We start from the raw sequence: 26,871 nt of genomic DNA, 5'->3' as shown, positions 1-26,871 counted from the left end.
GAAACATCAGGTGCAGAAACTCTGGTTTGGGCATGAGTTGAGTCTGCGTAGGGGGCGGGGGTGGAGGGGTGGGGGAGTTTCAGGATCTGGTGGGGGTTGGGCCCACCTGTGGCTGGGACGGGACCGAGGAAGGGGCGGGACCTACCACCAAGTGGGCGTGACCGACGGGCGGGGCCGACCTGTGGGTGGGCGTGTCCGACGTGGGCGTGTCACTGCCAACCGGGTCCGACCGGGCCGTTCGGCGCGCTTCCTGGTGTCACCCGCAGAGGGCGCCGGCCGCCGAGGCGCCCGCAGAGTCGCGAGGCCGGAAGGAGCGCGGCGCCGCCCCACTCGCCCCAGCCGCCGCCATGAAAGCCGTGGTGCAGCGCGTCACCCGGGCCAGCGTCACAGGTCAGTCGGGCGGGGCCGGGGCCGGGGCCGGGGCCGGGCCCGGGAGGAACCACCCCTGACCCCGCGCCCGGCACTCCCCGGCCGCCCCCGCGAGGGTTCCCTTGGGCCGTCCCCGGGGCGGCTACGGCCGCTGCGGGCCCTGGCGAGCTCGGCCCCTGCAGCCCGGAGTCCCCCGGTTGGCTCTGGGCGTCGCCGCGGCCTCAGAGCAGCAGTCCACGTGCCCCGCGGGCCCCAGCGCGGCCCTCGCTGCAGGGTTCTGCTTTGGGTTCACGATAAACGCGCCTTATTATCGTCTTTTTTGTTTGTTTTGTTTGTTTTTTTTTGGTCCCGAGTACCGGGTGGTAGAACCTCCGAGCATCCCCATGGCCCATTCTTCGGTGGAATGTTGCACAAACAACACGTAGGCAGCATTTCCGGAGCAGGGACCCCTCCTCCCCCCCTTACAACGTTCTGTTTTAAATTTCCCATTTTTGCCCATTGTCTACATGTCCCAGTTTTTATGGAGCTTGACTGCCAATAAAATGCACAGATATGAAGAGTTGTTCATATGGATGAGTTCTGACAGTTATGCACACCCACGTGACCAGCGCCCAGACTAGATACAGAATGATCCCCGCCCCCAGGACACCTTTCTTTCTCACTTCTCTAACCCTGCAGGGATGGAGTCTAAAGAATTCTGGATGAGATATTTCTCTTTGCCACCAGTTTCTTGTGGACCAAGGCACCCAGCCATTAGTCATTGCTGGATCACTATAGCCTAGTTCGAACGTCAGAGATCCAGATGATTATTGTATATAAGGTAGTCGTTTTAAAAAGTCAAACCGAGATAAAAAGATGTTAAAAAAAATTTTAATGACTAATTTTAGATTGCCTTCTAGCCTTCTGTTTTTTTCCCAGACTTAATAGTATTGTTTCAGTCCAAGTAATTCCAGATATCCTTTTCTTCAGCCAGTCTGCACCAAGTGTGTGTTCTTGTGCCCACAAAAGTATAAATTTAAAAACAAAGCAACAAAATCCCCTAAAGAAACAACCAAACCCAGCAAAACCATATATTTACATCTGAGAGTGTACTTTTCAATGCTGCCTAATGATTTCTAAGCTGTTCTGTTAACTGATTTTGGATATGGTCTTGGAGTAATACGGAACAGAACAGCTTTGGGATTTATGGGCTTTAAGACAAAGGTTTTTTTGTCCTTTCAGTTAATATTTAAATGAACTAAAACTGGGGAAATTCAGAGATGAAAAGATTTTTTTTGCTTTTTATTCTGCTCTATGTGGTCATCACCAACAGTGAGTGAACTTTGAGGAATTTAAGTTCTAATCTTCTCTTGCACTCTTCATTCTGCTGATCTGGAATATTGGGGACATGTATTTTGTGAGATTTGCTGAATAGTTTGAGTGATTTTAGTTTACTATTTAAATTGGGTGCTCTTAGTTAAAAACCAACAAACAGACCTGCATATTAAAAAAGATTATGGTAGGGGCGCCTGGGTAGCGCAGTCGTTAAGCTTCTGCCTTCGGCTCAGGGCGTGATCCCGGCGTTCTGGGATCGAGTCCCACATCGGGCTCCTCCGCTATGAGCCTGCTTCATTCCCCCTGCTTGTGTTCCCTCTCTGCTGGCTGTCCCTGTCAAATAAATAAATAAAATCTTTAAAAAAAAAAAAAGATTAGGGTATTTAAAAAAAGAGAAGGGTATTAATTGTGGGAAATTGTTAAATAAAATGGAATTCTCTGTCAGTGCTGGAGGGACCTTCAGGTTAGCCAGGACTTCTGGTTGAACTGTAATGGAAAGATTTTCTGATTCCTTAAGAATGTGACTGGCTTCAGTGAAACATGGCTGTACACGAATGGCACTTTATTACGGGGGTTCTAAGATGTCACTTCCGATTTTATGGTTGGGTCCGAGTACAATATTAGGAGTCATATCTTATTATGTGGCAGACTCACTTAATGAGATTGGTCAAGCACATTTTGATGCCTTAGCATGGTTATTGTAATAATCTAATTTTAAAAGCTTTATTATGGAACATTTCAGACATACTCATTTGGTTACACAGGCGGCAAAGTGTGGTAACTCCCATGTCCCATCAGTCAGCTTCAGCAGCTCAAATCTGAATAGAATCGTAGAACGTTGGGAAGAGGATCTAAAATGGGCATGAATGAGTTGATTTGAGAGGTTGTGAATTCTTTTTTTTTCCTTAAATATTTTATTTATTTATTTGGGGGAGGGAGAGAGAGGGACAGAGCATGAGTAGAGAGGAGGAGGGAGAGGGAGGAGAAGCAGACTCCCTGCTGAGCAGGGAGCCCGATGAGGGGTTCGATCCCAGGACCCTGGGATCATGACCTGAGCCAAGGGCAGACACTTAACCGACTGAGCCACCCAGGTGCCCCAGTTGTGAATTCTTTTTTTTTTTTTTTAAAAGATTTTATTTATTTATTTGACAGAGAGAGACAGCCAGCGAGAGAGGGAACACAAGCAGGGGGAGTGGGAGAGGAAGAAGCAGGCTCATAGCGGAGGAGCCTGATGTGGGGCTTGATCCCATGATGCCGGGATCACGCCCTGAGCCGAAGGCAGACGCTTAACCGCTGTGCCACCCAGGTGCCCCCCCAGTTGTGAATTCTTGAAGAAGAGGTGGTGCCAGTATACATGGGAGATTGACCAAATATCTCAGGTCTTTTCTGGCCCTGTGATCTGTTGTCTAAAATGGTGATTCTCAAGTTTTTTCTCTTGGAAATCCATTTGTCTATAATAAAAGAATGCTTTGGAACTCCTAGTTTCTACTTATCCCTGGAGGGGGGAGCAAAACTACTCCAAAATAAGAGAGCAGACTATGTTATATATAGGCTTTGGGTCATAATTTGTTTCTTATTAAGATACATTATAAAAATGTTGAAACTCTTCAAAAAACTTTTTAAAAGATTTTATTTTTTTGCGAGAGAGGGAGTATGAAAGAGCGGCAGAGGGAGAAGCAGGCTTCCCGCTGAGCAAGGAGCCCCTCTGGGACCGTGACCTGAGCCGAAGGCAGATGCTTAACTGACTGAGCCACCCTGGCGCCCCCCCTTTAAAAAAATATTTTTTTGAAGATTTTATTTATTTATTTGAGAGAGAGAGAGCACGAGAGTGGCTGAGGGAGAGGGGGAAGCATAAAACTCTGAAGGTAGTGATTTGAATCATTTTGAATAGTGATTCTACTTTTCAGAATCTATTCTAAGAAGAGAATACTAATTACAAGAAAATAGAGGGATGAATAGGCAGAGCAGGGAGGATTCTTAGGGCAGTGAAACTACTCTGTATGATACCGTAATGGTGGATACATGTTATTGTATATTTGTCCAAACCTATAGAATGTACAAGACAAAGAGTGAACCCTAATAAACTATGGACTTTGAGTGATAATGAAATGTTGGTGCAGGTTCATCAGTTGTAACAAATGTACCCCTGTGGTGGGGGATGTTGACAATGGGGAAGCTATGCATGTATGGGGGCAGTGAGTATAGTACCTTTTTCTTTTTTTTAAGAGGTGTTGTGGGGCAGAGGGAGAGAGAGAATCTTAAGCAGGTTCCATGCTCAGCACAGAGCCTGATGTAGGGCTCGATCTCACGACCCCAAGATCTTGACCTGAGCCCAAATCAAGAGTCAGATACTTAACTGACTAAGCCACCCAGGCACCCTGAATCTCCGTATCTTTGCTCAGTTTTGCTGTGAACTTAAAACTGCTCTAAAATGTAAAGTCTAAAGTCTAGTATACAAAAATTTTCCCTACAGTGTTATTTATTGAAGTGAGAATTTTGAAACAAATTCTACATCCAGCCAAACGGGATGGTTAGTCAGTCCATTGGATGGAATGCAGCTATTCCACTTGATGGGATGTAACTGTTAAAAGATGTTTAGGAAAAGCTTATAACATGACAAAATCCTTATGCACTGTTAAGAGAAAAGATGGGACACAAAAATTTATATACAATATTATTACAGTGGTTGAAAATATAAAGTAAAACCTGTGGATGGAGAAAATATCAAAAGGAAATCATTGAAATATTGAAGTGTTTGTCTTTGGGTATTCTTTTCTTCCTTCCTGTTTCTTATATTTTCCAAATTTTCTATAATGCTTATGCATTAATTTAATGGTGGCTATAACTCAATAGCCATTATATTTAAGCTTTTAAAACATACTATGGGGAAAATTTAAAAAAATATATTGATACTATAAGAAAATAATAGTAACTTCTTTAAAGAACAAATAAAGCCAGAAGCTTTTTCTAAAGCAACACAAACAAGGCAAACACCCTAATTGTTTATTGCTTATTTCAGGATAGATTATTTCTGTTTTAGCTTCTGAGTCATTGGCTCAAAGAACAGTAAATCACTCATAGTCCATTATAAGCAAAGCAGCACAGAAGAAAATACTTTTTAGTATAACAAGAAGAGAAATTAAGCTTTACTGATATTTGGGTTGGAATGTTTTGATGCTGATACTCCCATAGGGTCTGCAGGTCAGGTGGTCCCTTGTCAGGTGAAGGAAGGGGGGGGGGTTCATTCTTTCCTTAGCTTGCAGGATATGACAACACGTTCCAGTTTATGATGTCTTGTCAGGTATATTTATAGATACTATTATCCAGCAGAAGCAAACAGGAAAATGGCAGCGTCTACCCTTCTCCTGATTGGAGCATTAGGTTAATAGATGGTAAAATAACAAGATGTCAGTAATCTAATGAGATTTGGCAAAAAGTTGGCCAAAAATTTTGTGTTATGAAGATTTAACATTTGAAATATGGATTTAGGTTCACCATGATAATGATGGATCTTGGCCTAAGAACTGTGCCAGGACTGAGATACTGCCTCATGGTAGTAAAGCCTATATTTGGCTGTAAAAACATACACAAACTTTTGACATTTTTATTCAGAGATTTGTTTTTTTGTGTATGAGGTGAATGATTGAAAGGGATTTGGAGGTCATTGGCTTACAAAGTTTGGTACCGAAATGGGAAATGATAGAAGTTTGCTGAGTTGAAGCTTAACTTGTATTTATTTAATTATTTTTTTATTTAAAAAGATTTATTTGTTTATTTTAGAGAAGGGGGAGGGGCCGAGGAAGAGGGAGAGAGAATCTCGAGCTCTGGAACCTGACACAGGGCTTGATCCCACAATCCTGAGCCGGATGTCAACTGACTGTATCCCTCAGGCACCCTGAAGCTTACCCTTTAAACTGTGGTTTTTATGTATAATATATTTCTTTTCTTAGTAGAAAAATTATTTCTTTGCTTTTCTGACATAAGTGTTTATTATTTTGTGCTATCTCTATATTGTGTTACCATATTTGCTGATTCCCAAGAAAAGCAGGCATCTCCTTTCAGAGAATACATACAGCTGAGCTGGATTCTCTGGGGAGGAAAACTCTGTTCTGTTTTTACAAATGGGCAAAGTCTGTCATGGAAAGTTTGAGGTGCTTTACCCAAGGTAACAGATGAAAATATGGCCCTAAAATTTGGCTTAATGGTTGTTCATTTAAGAACTCATTCATTCCAGATAAAAGGTCAGAATGGACATAAATCTTGATAGTCTTACTGCATTTTTGAAACTCATTTTTTTTTTTTTAAAGATTTTGTTTATTTGAGAGAGAGAGTGAGAGCATGAGTGGGGTGGATGAGGGGCAGAGGGAGAAGCAGACACCCCACTGAGCAGGGAGTCTGATGTGGGGCTTGATCCCGGGATTCTGGGAATCATGACCTGAGCTGAAGGCAGATGCTTAATCAACTGAGCCACCCAGGTGCCCCTATAAAACTCATTTTTGAATACCTACTGATTTTGTCAGAGAAGTTACAAGAAGTATGTGTGATGTTTAAACATTCCTCTGGTTACTTAAAAGTGTGGCATGGTACCTGTTTGGTTCTGAGTCTTTTTTCCTTACTATTTCCTTTCTAGTTGGAGGAGAGCAGATAAGTGCTATTGGACGGGGCATCTGTGTGTTGCTTGGTATTTCTCTGGAAGATACACAGAAGGAACTGGAGCACATGTAAGAGGCAGATTTCTAAGTCATTGCTATTTGAATGGGATATGTAGTGGTTATATCTCTGTCTATATATCTCTATCTACCTACCTACCTACTGACCTATCTAAATTATATATATACATACACTGGGAACTTCGATAGTATTTTGTTCCTATGAAGTGAACCCCTGTTACTTTTATTTGTGTCCCATTTGATGTAATATGGTTATCTCCCGTGTTTCAGATGAGGAGACCAAGGAAGAGTAATTTGTCAGGTGACGCCCACTAAGTCAGTAGCAGAGCTGGAACCCAAGGCCTTGGTCCCTCTTTGCTCCTTTTTCCACGAACTGTTCTCTTAATGCAAAACCGAACTTCTTTTCTTATGAATGATTTCTCTTTCCAGTTTGAGCAGTATGAACTGGGCACCATTTATGCATTTAAAAAATGCTCAGTTGTTCATTGTATGCATAGGATCTGGAGCTCAGACAGTTAAATTACTTGCCTAAGATCATGAACATGTATGTAGCAGAAAACCTGAATTCAAGTTAGAATCCAGGCTCTCTGACTTGGAAGTTGGTGTTATTTTTGCTAAAGTGAGGAGTTTGTCCTTGCTGTTTCCTGACTGGCTAAGTACAGGCCGCCTCCCCCATCCCCATATTTGCCCCCCATCCCCCCAGGGCTACTTGGCACATTTGCTTCAGATGTGTGTGGGTCTTTTTATTCTGCCTGTTGGTGCCCATACCTGGGTGTAAATCTACCCAAATATCCCTTTGTATTAGGTTGAAATCAGACTTGGAACTTAATTCCCACTAAGGAATAAATGTTCCCTGGTCCTCTTCCTTACCAAAGCGGCTGCTCTTTGTCATCCACATTTATAAGGAAGCCCTCCTGGGGCTCAAGAGGCACGTGACACAGTTGTCAGGGAGGCTTTCACCAGGTCTTTTTGCATATTTGCAGTAACCGTGAGTTTTCTCCAGGGTGTTTGCCCAGTGGTTCATCTTCAGTAGCTCCAAAAAAGGATGTAAAAATGGGGTATCATTATTCCAGTGTAAAGATTGAATTCTTCTATAAAAACAATTAGAATTGGACCCATGTCTTGACACGTCCACCAATGTGAAGGAGCAGTTAGTGAGTGGTTGTTCTTAGCTCTGGTTCCCGTGGGTAGCTGCTGGGGGGACGGGCCAAAAAAAAAAAAAAAAAGGAATCCCAAACAGCCCTGTGAGGTAGGTCTGTTACTATCTCACATTACAGATGAGGAAATTGAGGCCTAGAGTGGATAAATAACTTGCCCAAGACCCAAATACCTTGCTCCTTATGTCCTTATATATATGTAATACATATACTATTATGTCAACATTCTGTCCTTATTTGACAGGATGCTGGTGACACTTTGGAGGTATGGAGTGTGTTGGGGGGCTTATGATTCTTCAGGTAGCTCTCACCACTGTTTTCCTCACAGGGTCAGAAAGATTTTAAACCTGCGTGTGTTTGAGGATGAGAGCGGGAAACACTGGGCAAAGAGTGTGATGGACAAACAGTACGAGGTGCTGTGCATCAGCCAGTTCACCCTCCAGTGCGTCCTCAAGGGCAACAAGCCTGACTTCCACTTGGCCATGCCCACAGAGCAGGCAGAGAGCTTCTACAACAGCTTCCTGGAGCAGCTGCGGAAGACATACAGGCCGGAGCTCATCAAAGGTAGGCAGGAGGGCGAGCCGCCCCAAGAGGAGGGTCTCTGGGATACTTCCAGAAGGGGGAAAAGAGAATCTGCAATTATAGCATCTCCTTTTCCAGAAACTTTGTTGTTTGTGCTTATTATTTCCTTAAAACAACATACTTGTGGTATGTTCTCCTGCTGTGGTAGGAGTCCTCTGAATGCCCCAATACTGTTTACCCTTCTTCATTCTTCTGTTCACATGTGAAACGTTTAGCAAGCCAGAAGTGTGTTTGATACAGTGCTGTTTTGTTTTGCTTGCTTATCATGTCCGACAGAGACATACAATGCAAGCCGCAAATGTGAGCCACGTGTCGCCATCAGTTTCTAGTAGCCATATTAAAAAAAGTAAAAAGAAACAAGTGAAATTAGTTTTAAAAGCATATTTTATTTAACCCAAATATATCCAAAATAGTATGGATTTCTTTCTTTCTTTCTTTCTTTCTCTCTCTCTCTCTCTTAAGTTTTTTTTGTTTATTTGACAGAGCGTGTGTGAGAGAGCATAAGCAGGGGGGAGGAGCAGAGGGAGAGGGAGAAGCAGAGCCTCTGCTGAGCAGGAAGCCCAATGCGGGGCTCTATCCCAGGACGCTGGGATCATAACCTGAGCTGAAGGCAGACGCTTATCCCACTGAGCCACCCAGGCACCCCAAAATAGTATGATTTCACCTCACAATCAATATAAAAAGTTGATTGAGATACTTTTCATTCTTTTTTGGTGCTAAAGTCTTCTAAATCTTGATGTGTAGTTTATACATATAGCCTATCTCAATTTGGACCTGGCACATTTCAAATACCCAATACCCATGTGTGCTTAATGGTTGTCATATTGGGCAGTGAAGGTATCCGTCTTTGCTTAACTACTTATTGGCGGGAATGCCAACTTAGTTTGACTGTTTAGTCTCAAAAGTGCCTTGGAATAGTGGTCCTGGTTTATGGGAGAATTATGAATCTGAAATTATGAGTCTGTTTAAAGGGGCATTCATTTCTAATCTGTTTTCATGTTTCTGGGGGCAGATTGCTTTTAAAACCATCATGTTTTGCCTTTTTCTTCACAGCTATTAGAGTGTTTAGCTTCCTTTGGTAATACGTCTTAGTGTGAGACTTTCCTTAGTAGAATGTCTCAGTATCTAACTGCAGTTTCTTTTGCTGCCATCATACCCTTTTGTAGACGTCTAAGAGTTCTGGATAGTTACCTCTGTAGTATCTCCTATACTTTGACTTTCTCTGGAAGAAATAAAGCTTGATCCTGTATTTACTGGACCTGTTTTCAGCCTAAAGGAATAGAAGTTACTGCCTGATTTTGAAGCTCTGTAGCAAAGCCCCACATTGAGGATTGTCAATTCATCAGATTCACTTAGGTTTAGAAGAGTGATACTCCTGTCTCTCTCCAGCATTTCTTCTTAATTCTCTTCTTACCTGTGTGAAGTGTCCGTTTGCCGTGATCAAGATACCCCTGCCTTAAATCAAATCCCACTCTCTACTTGGGTCCTGGTAGAGTAGAATGTATTTGGGTCTTCTGGAAATAATCCAGATTTAGAGCACCATTCACAATTCTGGTCGTGGTGGTCTCCAGTATTTTTTCCCACCCTGTGTCCGCTGGGATCCTTCGGCATGGCTTTGCTGCAAACATGTTTCTTCCCAAAATTAGTAATTAAGTCAGGTCCTCTGAATAATTATTTTTCTTTGCTGAGCTGAGGATTAAATGCTGTCGTCATTGTCTTCTCTGCTTGATATTTGTAGAATCATCCCATTTCTGAGTAATCTCAGACATATTTTAGAATGTACTGAAGCCCCTTGAAAGGATGAGCACAGGAATATGATAAAAGCATAAATGAAGGCACTTTAAATGGGAAAACACTAGTGGTTGTTAAGGAATGCTCAAGTGAAAACAAAACAGCTTTCATCTGAGTACTTAAAGAAGAGTGTTTTGTGTATTGTTAGATGTTTTGTGTTCTTTTACTATTTGAAATGATCTGTATTTTATACAGATAATTCTCTGAAGTGCCTGAAATAATGTACTATAAACACTAAAATTTTATAATGGGCCACAATTTAAGTTTGTGGAGATATGATCCATCTGATCGTTTTTGATAAAAATTGATGTGATTTATATGAAGAGTTTTAATCAAAATTTATTTCCAAATCCTTTGAACTTTCAGAAACACTTTCACTTCAGTGAAACAGCAGTGCCTCTCTTGCTCCTTCAGCTCTTTACCTCTTTTATGGTCTTTGGTGGAACACGATGCAGAGAGCATGTTTTACAAGCTTGCTGTGTTTTGCTTAATTTTGAGTTTTTGGTTTCCGGCTCCAGTATGGAGAGCCCTCTGAGAGCTGAAAGGATGATGGAACAGAAACCAACTGCTAATAAATACATTTTCTTTATTTTAAGATTCTCAGGGCCACTTCAGCAATTTTAAGACTTAAAGTAGTTTAATTTCCTTTTTGAAAATATTTAAAATGTTTTTTCTAGTTTTCTAATACAATTAACATGTAATACCCTATTAGTTTTAGTTATACAACATGATGGTTTGATATATGGGTATATTGTAAAATGATTACCAATGTTAAGTTCAGTTAGTTTATCACCTCACATAGTTACAGTTTTACTTTTCTTGTGATGAGTGCTTTTAAGATCTGCTCTCCTAGTAACTTTCAAACATGTGCTGCAGTATTGTTAACTTTGGTCACTATGCCATACCTTATATCCCAGAATTTATTTATCTTACAACTGGAGGTTTGAACCTTTTGGCCACCTTCACCCATTTCACCCACTCTCCACCCCCTCCCTCTGGCAACCACCAGTGTGTGCTCTGAGTCTGTGAGATGGGCTTTTTAGATTCTGCGTGTATGTGAAATTATATAGTATTTGTCTTTCTCTGTCTAACTCAAAGTCCTCAAGTTTCATCCATGTTCTTGCAAATGGCAGGCTTTCCTTCTTCTTTTTTCTTTTTAATGGCTGAATAGTATTCTCTTGTGTCTATATACCATCTCTTCTTTATGCATTCATCTATCAGTGGACATCTAGGTTGCTTCCATGTCTTGCCTATTGACTTAATTAGATTTAGCTTTTATTTTCACTCCTTTCCTCTTTAATGACTGGAACTTTATTTTAAATTTATATTTAGTTTATTTCTTTTAACTTGTTGTTAAGGATCTAATAGAGGGAAGATTGTCCCTTTATTCCCTGTCTCTGTTCCCTCCCTGCCCCGCCTTTCAGGATCTTCCTTACTAGCTGCATCTCTTCCCGTAGGCCCAGCCCAGCTCAGCTGTCTTCAGTGAAACAGGGCTTATGGCTTTATGATTGAAGAATGTGGAGGTATGATGAGCTCAGGTTCAGCTTGGGCTAGATTCCCTCTGTCATCACTGCTATGATTATTTCTCTGGGATTCTTTGAGCCTGCTTGTCTACGTGCATGTCAGCCTTGTCCTCAGGCAGGCCTTCTGCAGGATGGCCACGATGTTTGCAGTCTTCACAGTTCACCATCCCAAGAAGGAGAGCAAGTCTTTGTCTTTGCATTTCAAGCAGAAGTCCTGAAGGACACTTTGATTGGGCCAGCTTAGGTCACATGTCTACCCATGAACCAATATGGGATGGACTGCATGACTCGGTTTAGGTCATGTGTTTCATAGAGTATGGAGTTGACCTCCTGGGGACCACCTGGAGCCACAGTGGAAGTCTGGGGCTGTTGGAAAGGGTGATGGGAGAAATGCTTGAGGAGGGGCTACCTGAAAGTGCCACTTGTGTGTCCTTGACTGGCTTTGTTGGAGGCTGCTGGGAAGTGGGATTAATAGAAGCGGTGTGGTCAAGGGGAGTGGGTGGTCCTAGCAGAATTGCCTTTCTGGCAATGGGGATGGAGAGGGGACTGTCATTGATATGTGTGCAATTAATGAGGTTATCCCTTTTCTGGGCACTTGGGAGGGAGGAGCAAGTAGTATAATTCCCCTAAATGGCTCTTTGAGGCCTGTTCTGCCCCCATTCGCCTTGAGTTGGTACTTGAGACCGAGCTGATGCACTACACCCACATGATTAGAATTCTCAACACCCATGACCTGTTTGGGTGTAGTCTGTTTAGAACTCTTTGCTTTGCTTCTGGCGTGGCACCCCTCCCCACTCTGGGCCAGTTCTCTTTGTCTTTGTGAGGGCGTCTCCTCTTCTCAAGAACTTGCCTACCTTGCCTTATGCTCCTATTTGCTATTGCTGCATAACATACTACTCCAAAACTCAGTGGCTTAAAAATAACCATTCTGTCTTCCTCACAGTTTTGTGGGTCACGAATCTAAGACAGGGGCTTGGCTGGGCTCTTGTCTCTGATTCACGTGGTGTTGGCTGGGCCTGGGGGATCTACTTCTAAGATGGCCCGTGTGCATCTTGCTCCTCCCGTCTTTCCTGCCTCATCTTATTCTCTAGGGTCTCCCCCCATCGCTTGAGCTTCTCACAGCCTGGTGGTCCCAGGGTAGCTTGATTTCTAATGTTTGGCTGATTTCTCTCACAGCGAGCACTCCAAGACCAGACGTTTCTAGAGACAAGAAATGAGAGTGCCAACCCCTTGAGGCCAGGCCTGGAAAGGGGTACAGCATCACTTCTGCCATATGCTATTGGATAAAGCAGTCTCACAGCCCACCCAGCTTGCAGGGGAGGGATGTAGACCCACCTTGCAGTGGAAGGAATGTCAGAGTTTGTGGCCATCTTTAATCCTGCATAGCTCATAACTCTGGTGCTCTCAAAGGGTTTTTCCTGTTCTCTGGCTCTTCTTCCAATGATTGATTTAGGGGGAAAAAACCCAGTGCATACATTCATCAGTTTTTGCCCTCTACTGCAGAATGAGCCAGAGATAAGGGTGCTTTATTGGACACTCAGACTGACTGAGTGGGCCCAGGAAACTGGGTCCAGATGTGACCCTTGGCAGCCCATTGGGAATCTCCATCCTTCAGAAAGAGCACTGAAAGTAGTGTTCAGTGGGAGGCGTTACATGTTGTCAAAGTTGAGTATTAAACATGCATTGCTTTTATAGTTAGGAAAAAAATAAATGTTATACCAAAATGGAATAGTTGAAAGAGAGCTCTCTGCTCTCAAGCTTCTTGTTCCAACACTGAGCCATTTGTAATGGGTCCAGGGAAGCAATCACCTCTTGGCTTTGTTGAGCAAATCAGAAGCTGCCATGATATTAGAAAGAGCTACTTGTGTATTCTTTGTGGGGTCTGATCTCTCGTGGGTAGCAAAGAAAGAGCTAGATCAACGTGGAAAGACATTTCAGGAGAGCAGCAGCTCTCTGATTGCCTCAGCTCTGTTCACTCCATGGGACATCCATTATGTCCAGGGCTCCTACAGGTTCGTTCACAAAGAGAAGGCGCTAGGAGGAGGAAGCCCACATCTAGTGTTTGCTTCGTGGTTAGTGTTTAATTTTTATGGATTTGTTTAATTTCCTACTCTTTTTACTACATAAAGCATGTTAGCAGCCTGAGTGAGCTTTCAGTGGAAGCCTTTTGTATACTTCAGCAAGGACTGTGATGCCAGGGGCATTATTGTTAATGTAAGTTTAGGAAATCACAATGTAAGAGCACATCTTCCTTGTTGATAAATGGCAAGGCTGGTGGACTGTGGTATAAGCCGATGGCTCTCATGAAGTCTGATGCAGATGTGTGACTGATTTTGGCCAAATCAGTTTTCTTTCACTCCTTCCTTTTCATTCATTCTCGTCAGTGATTTGCTTACCAGTTTGCTTTACTTATTTCTGCCTGTCTCTTTTAGGTCTTAGACTTATACTAACTATGTCCTCTCCGTGACTAGTTTATCTTCCCTTTGCCCAGATGGCAAACTATATCCATTTTTAGTTTTGTTTCTTTTAAAATATTTTATTTTTAAGTAATCTCTGCACCCACCGTGGGGCTCAAACCTATATCCCCAAGATCAAGAGTCGCATGCCCCACCGACTGAGCCAGCCAGGCTCCCCGATCCACTCTTGTTTTTAGATCCTAGCTTTTCGTGATTCCTTGATTTGCTTAGTTGATTTTCCAAGGTGAACTACAGCCTACTTTTTCCCACTTCTCCTTTCTGCACCTCACTGTCTACAGCCACATTATAAACTGTGTCATAGATGTGGTGGTTCAGTGTCCTGTGGTAACATTAGGCAGAGTGACTTACGCATCACACCATGTGGTGCTCAGTTATTTTGTGTGACGAGCGCCGCTGGGCCCATGGAGATGAGGACAGGCTCATTTTTGTGGCTCTGCTGTTCCATCCATTTGCTTCTTCCCTGGGCTCCTTCTTCCTCCTGTCTTTATTCTCCTTCGCCCCTTTTATCTCATTATCTGAGTCCCTCTGTACTTCCAGTTGTGAATTATCTGGTCATCTCTTTCCTTGCCTGGTGGAGTCTGTTACTGCGGCTCAATTTGAAGACATAAAGGCCATTTTTAAAAAAGAAGATACAGCGGTGCCTGGGTGGCTCAGTTGGTTAAGCGTCTGCCTTTGGCTGGTGTCATGGTCCCGGGGTCTTGGGATCGAGCCCCACATCGAGCTCCCTGCTCTGTGGCGGGCCTGCTTCTCCCTCTCCCTCTGCCTGCTGCTCTCCCTGCTTGTGCTCTCTCTCTCTCTGTCAAATGAATGGATGAAATCTTAAAAAAAAAAAAAAAAAAAAAAAAAAGAAAAGAAGATATAGGCATAGGTGCGAAGAAACTCACTGTTGTCGTAATCCGAGGGCATGAAATAACCCAGGATGAAAGGAAGAGTCTGAATCTCTCAGCAGAAGTAGGACAGATTTAAAACCATATTGTTTTGGGGTCTACAGATTCAGAAATATTAGTTGGCTTTCTGTATTTTCTTCAAAGAAAGGGTGTATTAAACAAATAATAGTGTACATAGTATTGTGTGTCAGTTGCTTTTTCTTTCTTTGCTGTGCCCTGAGGTGCACAAATCCTCCAGTTTACCAGTTTTTTCTTTGACCATGTCCAGTCTGGAGTTTAGCCTGTCATTTGAGTTTTAAGTCAGTCACTTATTTTTTATTCTCGGTATTTATTTGTTCTTTCTAAAATTAACTTATTTTTTATTGTGGTAAAATACATGTAACATAAAATAAACCATTTTAAAGTGTGGATTTAGTGATCGTGTACTCACAGTATTGTGTAACCATTATCACTGTCTAGTTTCAAAACATTTTCATTACCCCGAAAGGATGCCCTATGCCCATTAAGTAGCCACTCCCCGTTCTCTCCCACCTCTAGCCCTGGCAACCAGCAATCTGCCTTTGATCGCTATGGTTTTGCCTCATCTGGATATTTCATATAAATGGAACCATACAATCAATGTGCAGCCTCTTGTGTCTAGCTTCTTTGACTTAGCATAATGTATTCAAGGCTCATCTTTTGAATGTACATTGTGCATACATACATACATACATGCTAGCATATTATCAGTACTTCATTCCATTATACAAAGAATATTCCATTGCATAACATATCACATTTTGTTTATCCATGCATTCATTGATGGACATTTGACTTGTTCCCAACCTTTTAGCTATTGTGAATAGGGCTGCTATAAACATGTGTGGACAAGTTTTCTTTTGAGCACCTGTTTTCAGTTCTTTTGGTTATATACTAAGGAGTAGAATTGCTGGATCATATGATAATTCTGTGTAACTTACTGAGGCACTGCCAAATTGTTTTCTCCAATGACTTTTTACGTTTCCGTCAGCAGTGAGGATTCCGATATCTCTGCATCCTTGCCAACACTTGTTATTTCCTTTAAAATTTTTATTTATTTTTTGATTATGGCCATCCTATTGGGTGTGAATTGGTACATCATGATGGTTTTGATTTGCATTTTTCTAATGGGTAATGATATTAAGCATTGTTTCATGTGCTTGTTGGCCATTTGTGTATCTTCTTCAGAAAAATAGCTATTCAAATTCTTCACTCATTTTATTTTTATTTTTAATTTTTAAAAAAGATTTTATTTATTTGTCAGAGAGACAGAGAGAGAGAGAGCGCACAAGCAGGGGGAGTGGCAGGCAGAGGGAGAAGCAGTCTCCTCGCTGAGCAAGGAGCCAGATTCGGGACTCAGTCCCAGGACCCTGGGATCATGACCTGAGCCAAAGGCAGACACTTAACCGACTGAGCCACCAAGGCATTCCATCTTCACTTATTTGAGAATTGAGGGGCACTGGGTGGCTTTGTCAGTTAAGCATCTGTCTGTTGATCTCAGCTCAGGTCTTGATCTCAGAGTTGTGAGTTCAAGCCTTGAGTTGGGACTCACAATATAAATTGAATTGTGTGTCTTTTTGTTATTGAATTGTAAGTAATTTATAAATTCCAGATACCAGACCCTTATTAGTTATGTGATTTGCAAATATTTTCTCCTATTCTGTGGGTTGTCCTTTTACTTTCTTGATAGTGTCCTTTGATGCACAAAAGTTTAAAAATTTCTTTTCTTTCTTTCTGTCTTTTTTTTTGGCTCAACGTAGGGCTTAAAATCATGACCCAGAGATCAAGAGTCTCATCTCCACCGACTGAGCCAGCCAGGCACCCCTAAACTTTTTTTTAATTGGAAGTGTAGTTGACATACAATATTATATTAGTTTCAAGTGTGCAACATAGTGATTTGATATTTATAGACATTACAAATGCTCACCATGATAAGTGCTGTTACCATCTTCAGAATACAAAGTTATAACAATATTATTGACTGTAATCTCTGTGCTTTACTTTATATCCCTGTGCCTTATTCATTTTATAACTGACAGTTTGTACCTTCACCTTCACCTATTTCACCCATCCCCCACCCCTAAAAGTTTTTAATTTTGATGAAGTCCAAGTTTATCTTTTTTTCTTTTGTGTTTTTGGTTTTATATCTAAGAAACCATTACCAAAGTCCATTGTCATGAAGGTTAACCTTATGGTTTCTTCTCAGAGTTTTACAGTTTTAACCCATACAGTTAGGTCTTTGATCCATTTTGAGTTAATTTTTGTATATGGTGTGAGGTAAGGATCTGAGCTCATTCTTTTGCATGTGAATATCCAGCCGTTCCATCACCATTTGTTGAAAAGACTATTCGTCCCCATTAAATGGTCTTTGTACTCTTGTCGACTATATATGTATGGGTTTTTTAAATGTACTCTCAGTTCTGTTTCATTGTTCTGTATGCCTGTCCTTATGCCAGTGCTTATACTGTTTTGATCACTGTAGCTTTGTGTAGTAGGTTTTGAAATTGAAAAGTGTTAGTCTTCCAGTTTTGTTGTAATTAATTTTTGAATAGGTAATATGATCAGGTAGTTCGTACATCAAAATGATATGAAAAGGTCTGCCTTGGGAAGCCATGCTCTTACTCATGTGTCATCTACTCTGTTTCCTTTACTGTCTGTAGGCAGTCACTTTTAATTAATTTTTTCTATCTTTCTTATGTTTCTTCATGCACATATGAGCAAATATGAATATACATATATCTTTTTTATACAAAGGTAGCATCTTTAACAAATAATTTTAAAAAGGGTTTCACAGTGTGTTCTAGAGATTCTTTCCATATTAGTTCATAGAGAACTTCCTCACACTTTTTGTAACAGCTGTGCAGTGTTCTGTGGTGGGAACAGAGCCTAGCTTATTTAATCTATTTTAAATCTCATTTAATCTGTATTGTTGGACTCTTGGGTTGTTTCTGATATTTGGCTCTTGAAAACAACAGAACAACAGTGATGCAATGAATAAATTTGTATATAGGCCATTTCATGTTCAGGTATACCTGGGCATAAATTCTCGGAAGTGGAATTGCTAGATGGCCCTCTGTAGTTGTTGACCTTTTTTCAGTGTGTGAGACTGCCATGTTCTTCACAGTTTTGTTAACAGAGTATTTTATCTAGAATTTTGTCTTTCTTACAGGTGAAAATGGCATCTCCTTTTAGTTTTAATGTGCAGGATATGGTTGAACATTTTTCAGATCTTTGCATGATTTGTATTTCCTTTCCTGTGAACTGTTCATGTGCTTTGATCAGGTTCTTTATTTCTGTGAGCTTTTAATATATTTTGTGAGTTGCAGTTATTTTTCATCCATTTTGTCATTTGTCCTTTGACCTTGCTTTAAGAGTTGTTTGCTGAATATTTCTTTCTTTCTTTTTAAAATTTTATTTATTTATTTTAAAATATTTTATTTATTTGAGAGAGAGAAGAGAGTGTGAGTGAGAGAGAGCATGAGCGGGGGGAAGGGGGAGGGGGAGAGGGATAAGCAGATTCCCCGCTGAGCAGGGAGTCGGATGTGGGGCTTGATCCCAGGACCCTGAGATCATGCATGACCTGAGATGAGAGCAGATGCTTAACCGGCTAGACCACCCAGGTGCCCCTCTCCCTTCCTCCCTCCCTTCCTCCCTTCTATCCTTCCATCCTTCCTTCCTTCCTAAGATTTTATTTATTTATTTTAGAGGGAGAGAGGGAGAGAGAGGGAATCCCAAGCAGACTCTTTGCAGAGCACAGAGCCATGACCCTGAGATCATGACCTGAACTGCAACTAAGAGTCAGATGCTCAACCAACTGAGCTACCCAGGCGCCCCTGTTTTTTTTTATTTTTTTTTATTTAAGTAGGCTCCATGCCCAGCATGGAGCCCAACACAGGGCTTGAACTCACGACCCTAAGATCAAGACCTGAGCTGAGATCAAGGGTCAGACGCTTAACTGACTGAACCACTCAGGTGCCCCAAGGACAGACATTTCTGATATTAATTTTTTGAAATATCTGCTGGATTTTGAATCATAGTTTCTTAGGATTTCTATGACATTTCCTGCTCCAGCATTACTAAGAAATCTGGCTGTTTCCCCCCCTCATGTTTTTATGCTTTCATTTTTTATTTTGAAATCCTAGATCTATTTGGAGTTATCTTGTATACAACGTAAAACATAGATCCAAAATTTATCTTTCTCAGGTGGTTATGAAATAGTTTCCCAAAACATTTATTTAAAAAATCATCTTTACCTCTACTAATCTGAGATTCTGACTTTATCCCATATTAAATTCCTATGTGTGTTTATGAACTGTTGTGTTTCTATTCTGTTTTTTTCTTTTTGTCTATTTATATGATGAAGACACACTTTCAGTTATTGACGGTTTTGCTATGCTTTCATATTGGGTAAGGTGAGTCTCACCCACATTGCTCTTTGGAGTTTTCCTGCCTATTCTTAATTGTTTTTCTGTATGAATTTTTAAATCAGCTTGTCTAGTTCCAGAAAATAATCTGTGTTATTTTTATTTGGATCACACTCCATATCTAAATTCATGAATTCCGTGGTACATGATGATAATCACCCTCTAGCCTATTCCCTTACCTCCTTTGACTGTTTAGTGGCCATGGGGGCTCCCTGCTCAGGGGAGGGTCAGAGTTTACAGACGCAGTCCTTCCAGTGTACCTTTGAGCCTTTCTGAGGCTACTTCTGCCATATGTCTTTTCTCCCAAAGGCTCTGAACTGGGTTAGAACCCAGCTGTGAAGCCATTGCAAGGCCATTCTCTTCCCAAAGTGAAGATTTATTCCCTAGCCTGTGTCCCAAACCATGTCCAGCCACATCACCCAATCCAGCACACCAGAGGTTCTACAGTGAGGCTAAGTGATTATATTATTACGCTCCTTTAATATAATACATGGGCAACTCATAATAAAATGCCAGCAACATGGAGATGCACTGCACTTGAATTAAACCTTCTTCTATTATTATGGTCCAGGGAAAACTTACAGGTCAAGTTTAAATTCTGTATCATATTCAAGTATAAAAGAATTAAAGTCTAAAATCAAACCCCATGGTCTGACGAGCTCAGAAGCCCGTCTTCCCTGGTTTCTTACTTTGCTGCTGTCAGTGGAAGGGTGTCCTTGCTTGGTGGGGTCCAGGCTCTTTCAGCACATCTGCACTAGCACTGCACAAAGCTCCGTGTAGGTCATCTGGGGCCTTAGACATGCATTGTCCCCATGAAGGCTCCTTGGTGCCTCAACGAGGAGACGAGGAGGCCTTCCATGCAGTTATCCCAAGCAGAATGATACCCAGGACCCCAGCAGAGACCAGATATGTCCGAGCAAAGCCTGATGGCCAGAGGAAACCTTGCCTTCAGCCTCCCTGTTATGTGAGGAGGGCTATGCCAGTTGCCTTGAATCTGACTTCAGAACTTTAGCTCAGATGAGAATTTAACCTCCCAGTGAGAGGTGAATTTTGGGCTAATTCCCCTGGCAGATCCTGTTTCCAGCTCTTTGGTTTGGAATTGAGGGTAGCCCCCGTTGGTGGCAGGTGCCCTCACCTGGGAATAGGCACTTTCTGTCCTGGGCCACAGGGCCTGTTCCCCAGTTCCTCTGGCCACGGAGTCCCAGGCCTGAGATGTCTGCTGTCTGGAGGAGGTATTTCTCTTGAGTGGATTGAACCACAGCAGAGACAAACAGAGACCACTGATAAGGGGGACTTGAGCCTGAGGAGAAACCACGAGATACCGGGAATTGCCTTTCCAGTTCCCTCCATGGCCCTGGGTGTGGAATAGAATCTGCCAGTGGTTCTAATGCTGCTGACCGAGGCCTAATGCGGCTGACAGGGCCTGTCATATGCCTCTTTTCCAACAACTGAATCCTTTCCCCAGCCAAGTCATTTAGGAAATGCCATTGCTTGAGCTGCTGATCTTTACTGATGGCTCGCAGAGCCCTTGCCTCTGCTTCATAGGCTCCCTTGAGCCAGATCAGCCTGCAGGGGAATCTGTGCCTTACTGGTGGTGCCCCGAATTGGCTGAGCCCTCTGGGGAGGTGAGGCGGGGGCACTCTACCCTTAGAGAAGCAGTTCCGTGCTGGTGGACAGAGCTGCCATAGTGCCTGTGGCCCACCAGGGTATGCTTCCCCGGGCTCCAGGTGTGATGCAAGCTTGTGGGTCTAGACCAAACTCTTTTAGTTGCGGTGGTCCTTGCCTTGTCACGTGCTTATTTTGAGTCCCCCAGTTCCACATGTTTGCTTGATTTCTTGGTTCCCAGCCTGTGCACCTGATGTTGGGGCCTCCATCAATAACCTTCTTCCCTGCCTGCCCAGGGTCTGAACAGCTTTAAAGTAGAACGAAGAGGAAGCCTGGGTAGTGAGGACTTTGCCTTAGTGACGGGGAGCTGCCTTTGGGGATATGCTCAGGTGGGCTGGCCCGAACTCAGGACCGGTCCCCAGAGGTAGGCCAACTCCTAATCTGCTCATGGCCGTGCAGGCCAGCTGTGGAAAGTATATGGGCTTGCTCCTAGCCAGGCCAAGAAACCGTCACGCCTTTTGTTCTCCATTTCTTTTTGATAGCATGTTCTTTTGGTGTGGTTTTCTTACCCTTCCCCTCCCCCTGCCATTTGCCCATATTCTCATGGACAGCGGTGAGAGTGACAGCAGTCACCGGGATCCAGATTTCCTGCACAATGACTGCCGGGCTGTCATGTACAGTGCCATGCCTGTACTAACATGCATCCTCCTCGTGGTGACTGTCCTGCTATCGTCCTTGAGCCAGCGGGGGCATGGAGAGGCGGGGCAGGGCTTCTTGGGGAGTGGTGACTATCAGTCAAGTATTGTTCAAAGGGGTGGGATGTCAGCCTTTGCAGGTTGATGGGGCACAGTGGTGTGGAGCTCGTAGAGGCCTTGGACAGTGGCTGCTGGAAACCAGGTCACAGCAGGTTTGGGGCTCTAGCTGGGAGTCTTCCAGCTGCAAATATGTGGCACAAACGTGCCTGACACGTGCTTCTCCTCCAGCTCTGGACAGAACCCTGGGACTTAGAGTTAAGGACGACTTGATTATATCACCATTGGAGCCAGCTGTAGTTCTGCAGATATGTTTCTGTCTTTTAAGATTATTTTTAAAAATGTTTTTATTTCCTCTGGCCAATATAATTTTTCATGGGGCTTTACTCTTTGATCTGAACTGGAAAACATGTTCCCATTTTAAGACCTCTTAAAACATGTCTTTGGATTTATTGTCTGTACAAATGGAAATTCAGATATTAGTTCTGTTCATAACTGAAGAAAAACAGGAAAAGAAAATAAATTTCTCGCTACTTGAAGTGATAAACACGGTGAAGCATATGCTGTATATCCTGGCAACAGAAATTCAAGGTCGGAAATAATTCCTTTCCTCCTGAGTCTGCCTTCAGCTTCCCTGAGGAGTGCAGCGGCTGAAATTTGCTACTAATTGTAGCCATAATTTTAGCATGCAATTAAACACATGATTTCCTTCCCAGCTGATGTCTTTTTAGCTAGTCTGACATGGATAAAACAAAAGCTCTGTAGATTTGAATGGCCACTTTAATTTGATAGGAGTTGAAGAAAAGTGACCATTGTTTGAGTACGTTTGGCTACATGGTAGGGAAGAGGTTCATCTTGCCTGTAAAAATGGTGAACAGCTTGGGTGCTTCAGACATAGTTTCTAATACTGCTGTCTGAGCATTGAAGGGGACCAGCCATGGGTATGCCCATTTTGCTAAGACCCTCCATGAGGTGAAGGATCACTGGAGGGAATGATCCCAGGGGGAGGAGTCCAAGATGGAAGTTGTGTGGTTGTGGTGGCAGGAGCAGAGGTGCATGGAGGTCACCTCATGTGGTAGTGGGTCTGGTGTTCGAGGAAGCCCAGGACCAGAGAGCAGAGCCGCTGTCCAGGGAGGGAGCCAGAGAGGCCCTAGGCTGGCCTGCCCTGGGCTAATGTGTCCATTTGGTGCTTTTCTTTTCCTTGGCCTCTCACAGAGGGTCATCTGCTCTGTAAAGGATGTTTTGTGTGAAATTAGGGCTCCTTGCCCAGGGGAGTTTGGGAACTACCAGGGTAAAGAAACTAGATAGGTTTCTCTCCTCAAGGACATCTTGAGAGTCTGTTACGTGCTGCTGTGCTTGATGGTTCTCTGAAGGAGAGTTCAAACAAATGTGGTTTTCCAAAAGTATGTGACTGTGGCATTCTTTTTTCCAGGAATACCTGGCAGGGCACAGTTTGGGAAGCATGGTTCTGGTTGTATGGAGCCTCTTGAACATAACTTTTTATAACAATGAACACGAACAAGTCTTGAACATGACTTTTTATAACAATAAGAGCAAGTGCTGATTTTGCACATACCGTGTGGAAGCCACACAGTCCCAAACACTTGCATGCAGTGTCTCATTAAATTTTCTGCATGTTTTAGGTCTTCTTGTTAGCATTCCTGTGATACAGGCAAGAAACTGAGCCATTGGGAGGTTATGAAAAAACTAAGAGGCAGCCCACGGAATGGGAGAATATATTTGCAAATGACACTACAGATAAAAGACTGGTATCCAAGATCTACAAAGAACTTCTCAAACTCAATACATGAGAAACAAATAAACAAATCAAAAAATGGGCAGAAGATATGAACAGACACTTTTCCAATGAAGACATACAAATGGCTAACAGACACATGAAAAAATGTTCAAAATCATTAGCCATCAGGGAAATTCAAATCAAAACCACACTGAGATACCACCTTACGCCAGTTAGAATGGCAAAAATAGACAAGGCAAGAAACAACAATTGTTGGAGAGGATGTGGAGAAAGGGGATCCCTCCTACATTGTTGGTGGGAATGCAAGTTGGTACAGCCACTCTGGAAAACAGTGTGGAGGTCCCTTAAAAAGTTCAAAATTGAGCTACCCTATGATCCAGCCATTGCACTACTGGGTGTTTACCCCAAAGATACAGACGTAGTGAAGAGAAGGGCCATATGCACCCCAATGTTCACAGCAGCATTGTCCACAATAGCTAAATCGTGGAAGGAACCGAGATGCCCTTCAACAGATGACTGGATTAAGAAGTTGTGGTCCATATATACAATGGAATATTACTCAGCTATCAGAAAGAACAAGTTCTCAACATTTGCTGCAACATGGACGGCACTGGAGGAGATAATGCTAAGTGAAATAAGTCAAGCAGAGAAAGACAATTATCATATGATTTCTCTCATCTATGGAACATAAGAATTAGGATGATCGGTAGGGGAAGAAAGGGATAAAGAAAGGGGGGTAATCAGAAGGGGGAATGAAACATGAGAGACTATGGACTATGAGAAACAAACTGAGGACTTCAGAGGGGAGGGGGGTGGGGGAATGGGATAGACCGGTGATGGGTAGTAAGGAGGGCACGTATTGCATGGTGCACTGGGTGTTATACACAACTAATGAATCATCGAGCCTTACATCGGAAACCGGGGATGTACTGTATGGTGACTAACATAATATAATAAAAAATCAAAAAAAAAAAAAAAAGTTGCCCAAAACCTCAGAGCTTGTGAGGGCTGGGCCTGTCCTTCTCTTTCAGCCTGGGTGCTGTTGTCCTTCAAGTCCTGAACCCTGTGTAGCCTCATCCAAGAAGACTTTCTGATTCCCTCCCCATCCCCACGGAGGACTCAGACCCTTCTCTGGTCTCCAGAGCCAGAATCCATTAAGGCATACTGCATTGTAACCACGATGTGCCCAGCTGTCCCCATACTGGAGCACAGGGCTCATGAGCCCCAGGGTTGTCAGTGCCTGGGAGCTGAGTCTTTGATCTCTAGCCCCATGCCCGGCACATAGTTGCTATGAGTGAAAAGCAGTGAGTTGTTTTCACATGTGAACTGGATCTCCTATGCTTTCTTTGTTTCTTAATGGTATAGGTGGCAGCAGAAGAGTTCCTGATGGTTCTGTTTCTGAGGACTCATACTGTTTTAATTCTGGACCCATTTTTTTTTTTACTTTGGGTTTAAATTGATAAATTTAAATTAAGTAAATTTAACTGATAAGTTGTCAAGACCAGTGTGTTCCCTTGAGTAAGTGTCTGCATGTGTCATTGGCAGTGTTTAGGCCCAGGTTTAATAGAGGTACTTGGATGGTTGGAGTCGACATTCTGATATTCCACAGCATCATCTCTCAAGGCATATTCTTGGCTTTCTTTATAAGTGTAATTCCTCATTTGGGGATTGATCAGACACGACTGAGTGGGTTTGGGTGTTAAAACAGAAGGTTTGGAATAGGACACAGAGAGGCACTCTTTTCTGGGGCAGCCCGTGGCCATTTTGAAATGAATCCTAGGGAGCAGGATGGTTCTCACAGTGAGGGAGCTGGACCTCCCTTCCCACCTTATCCTTTTCCTTTTATATTTAGTTTGTTTGAAAATTTTAATTATGGGGGCGCCTGGGTGGCTCAGTCGTTAAGCGTCTGCCTTCAGCTCAGGGCCTGATCCTAGGGTCCTGGGATCGAACCCCACATTGGGCTCCTCCGCTGGGAGCCTGCTTCTTCCTCTCCCACTCCCCCTGCTTGTGTTCCCTCTCTCACTGGCTGTCTCTCTCTCTGTCAAATAAATAAATAAAATCTTAAAAAAAATTTAATTATGAAACATACAGAAAATAGCTACTAGTGTATTCACTACCCAGTTAGTCACATTTGCCTGAGGTCTGTCTCTCTCAAATCTTACCATCCCCTGCCTGCTCTTCAGTATGGATGTGGTTCTTGTCCTGTGTTTGGCTTTCCCCCTTCCTATTCATGTTTTTTTTCATATATATATATGTGTGTATGTATATATCTCCATAAATAATATAACTTGTTTTGGGTATTTAGAAGTATCATATAAATGGGTAAATGGTATTATACGGATATGTCCTTGTTGTAAGTTACTTTTTAAAAAAAAAGATTTTATTTAGAGAGCGAGAGAAAGAGTGCGTGCACACACATGCAAGTGGGGGGAGGGGTAGAGGGAGAGGTAGAGAGGGCATCTCCAGCAAACTCTCTGCAGAGCGTGGAGCCCAACATGGGCTTGATCCCACGACCCTGAGATCATGATCTGAGCTGAAATCAAGAGTGGGACCCTTAACCAACTGAGCCACCCAGGCACCTCAGCAAGTCGCTTTTTAAAGATCACATCATGTGTTTGAGATTTGCCCTATTGGTGCATGTGGCTGCCACATAGTATTCCACTGAGGAATTAAAGTGGAGTTTGTGCATTCATCCCCCCAGTGAGGGACAGACTGTGACCACTTTTTCTGTTTTAAAGACTGCCAGAATGAACACCCTTGAACATTCCTTTTGTGTAAGAATTTCTGAGTAGACTGCCCAAGGTGGAATTCCAGAGTTTTAGAGTTTGTTCAAGCACCACCATGCCCTCCAAAGTGGTTAAACCAGTTTACCTTCCCGCCATTTTTATAGTTCCGTAAGCCCACATTTACCCACCCTGGTGTTCTCAGATCTTTTCATTCTTGCCAAGTCTGTAGGGCTTACTGTGGTACCTCTGCGGTTTAATTTTGCATTTCCCTCTCTACTTACGGGGTTGGCCACCTTTCCCCCTGTTTCCTGGATATTCCTGCTCTTCATGTTTTTGATTACATTGATTTAGGTGACTTTTTAGACAGAGTAACCTGGGGTCTCCGTCTCTCATAACTGTTTGTGTTGCTCTTTCAGATGGCAAGTTTGGTGCCTACATGCAAGTCCACATTCAGAATGATGGACCTGTGACCATAGAATTGGAGTCCCCGGTTCCTGGCGCTGCTACCTCTGACCCAAAGCAGGTAAGCCTGGACTCTGTTGGGGTCTGTCTCCTGGCTTTTTTGAGTCCCTCAAGCAGTTCTCAGTCTGAGGTGGAGAAAAGACTTCATTCTAGCAACCTAATATCTATTTTAATACATCCTTTCCCAAGAATGCATCTGTTCACCCTGCATCTCCTTGGTGCTGTGACAGGCTGGACAGCACTTCTCCCTTACCTCCTCCTGACTTTGGATTACAGAGAAAACGTCCTTTGCAAGAGCCCACCTCTTCCTCTGGGCTTCCCCCCCCCCCCCCCCCCCCCCCCCCCCCCCCCCCCC

The 26,871-nt window shown here is 43.0% G+C and overlaps 1 protein-coding gene across 3 annotated transcripts in view; it reads left to right on the top strand.

Moving 5' to 3' along the window:
* Positions 1-232: 232 nt before the first annotated feature.
* The window catches only part of DTD1 (D-aminoacyl-tRNA deacylase 1), a 188,241-nt gene continuing 161,602 nt past the window's right edge, over positions 233-26,871 (top strand). For 2 of the 3 annotated variants that reach the window (XM_040637946.1, XM_040637945.1), the window contains exons 1-4: positions 233-390; positions 6,314-6,404; positions 7,839-8,074; positions 26,471-26,577. In XM_040637946.1, the coding sequence (XP_040493880.1) occupies positions 348-390; positions 6,314-6,404; positions 7,839-8,074; positions 26,471-26,577 (477 nt within the window). In that variant the 5' untranslated portion in view covers positions 233-347. The remainder of the gene's footprint in view (positions 391-6,313; positions 6,405-7,838; positions 8,075-26,470; positions 26,578-26,871) is intronic. The other variant, XM_040637944.1, reaches the window with a different exon arrangement.

Source organism: Ursus maritimus, unplaced genomic scaffold, assembly GCF_017311325.1.
Source record: "Ursus maritimus isolate PB19 unplaced genomic scaffold, ASM1731132v1 scaffold_22, whole genome shotgun sequence".
NCBI classification, from domain to species: Eukaryota; Metazoa; Chordata; class Mammalia; order Carnivora; family Ursidae; genus Ursus; species Ursus maritimus.
The sequence above is the reverse complement of the archived record's forward strand: the minus strand, read 5'-3'. Positions and strand labels throughout refer to the sequence as shown.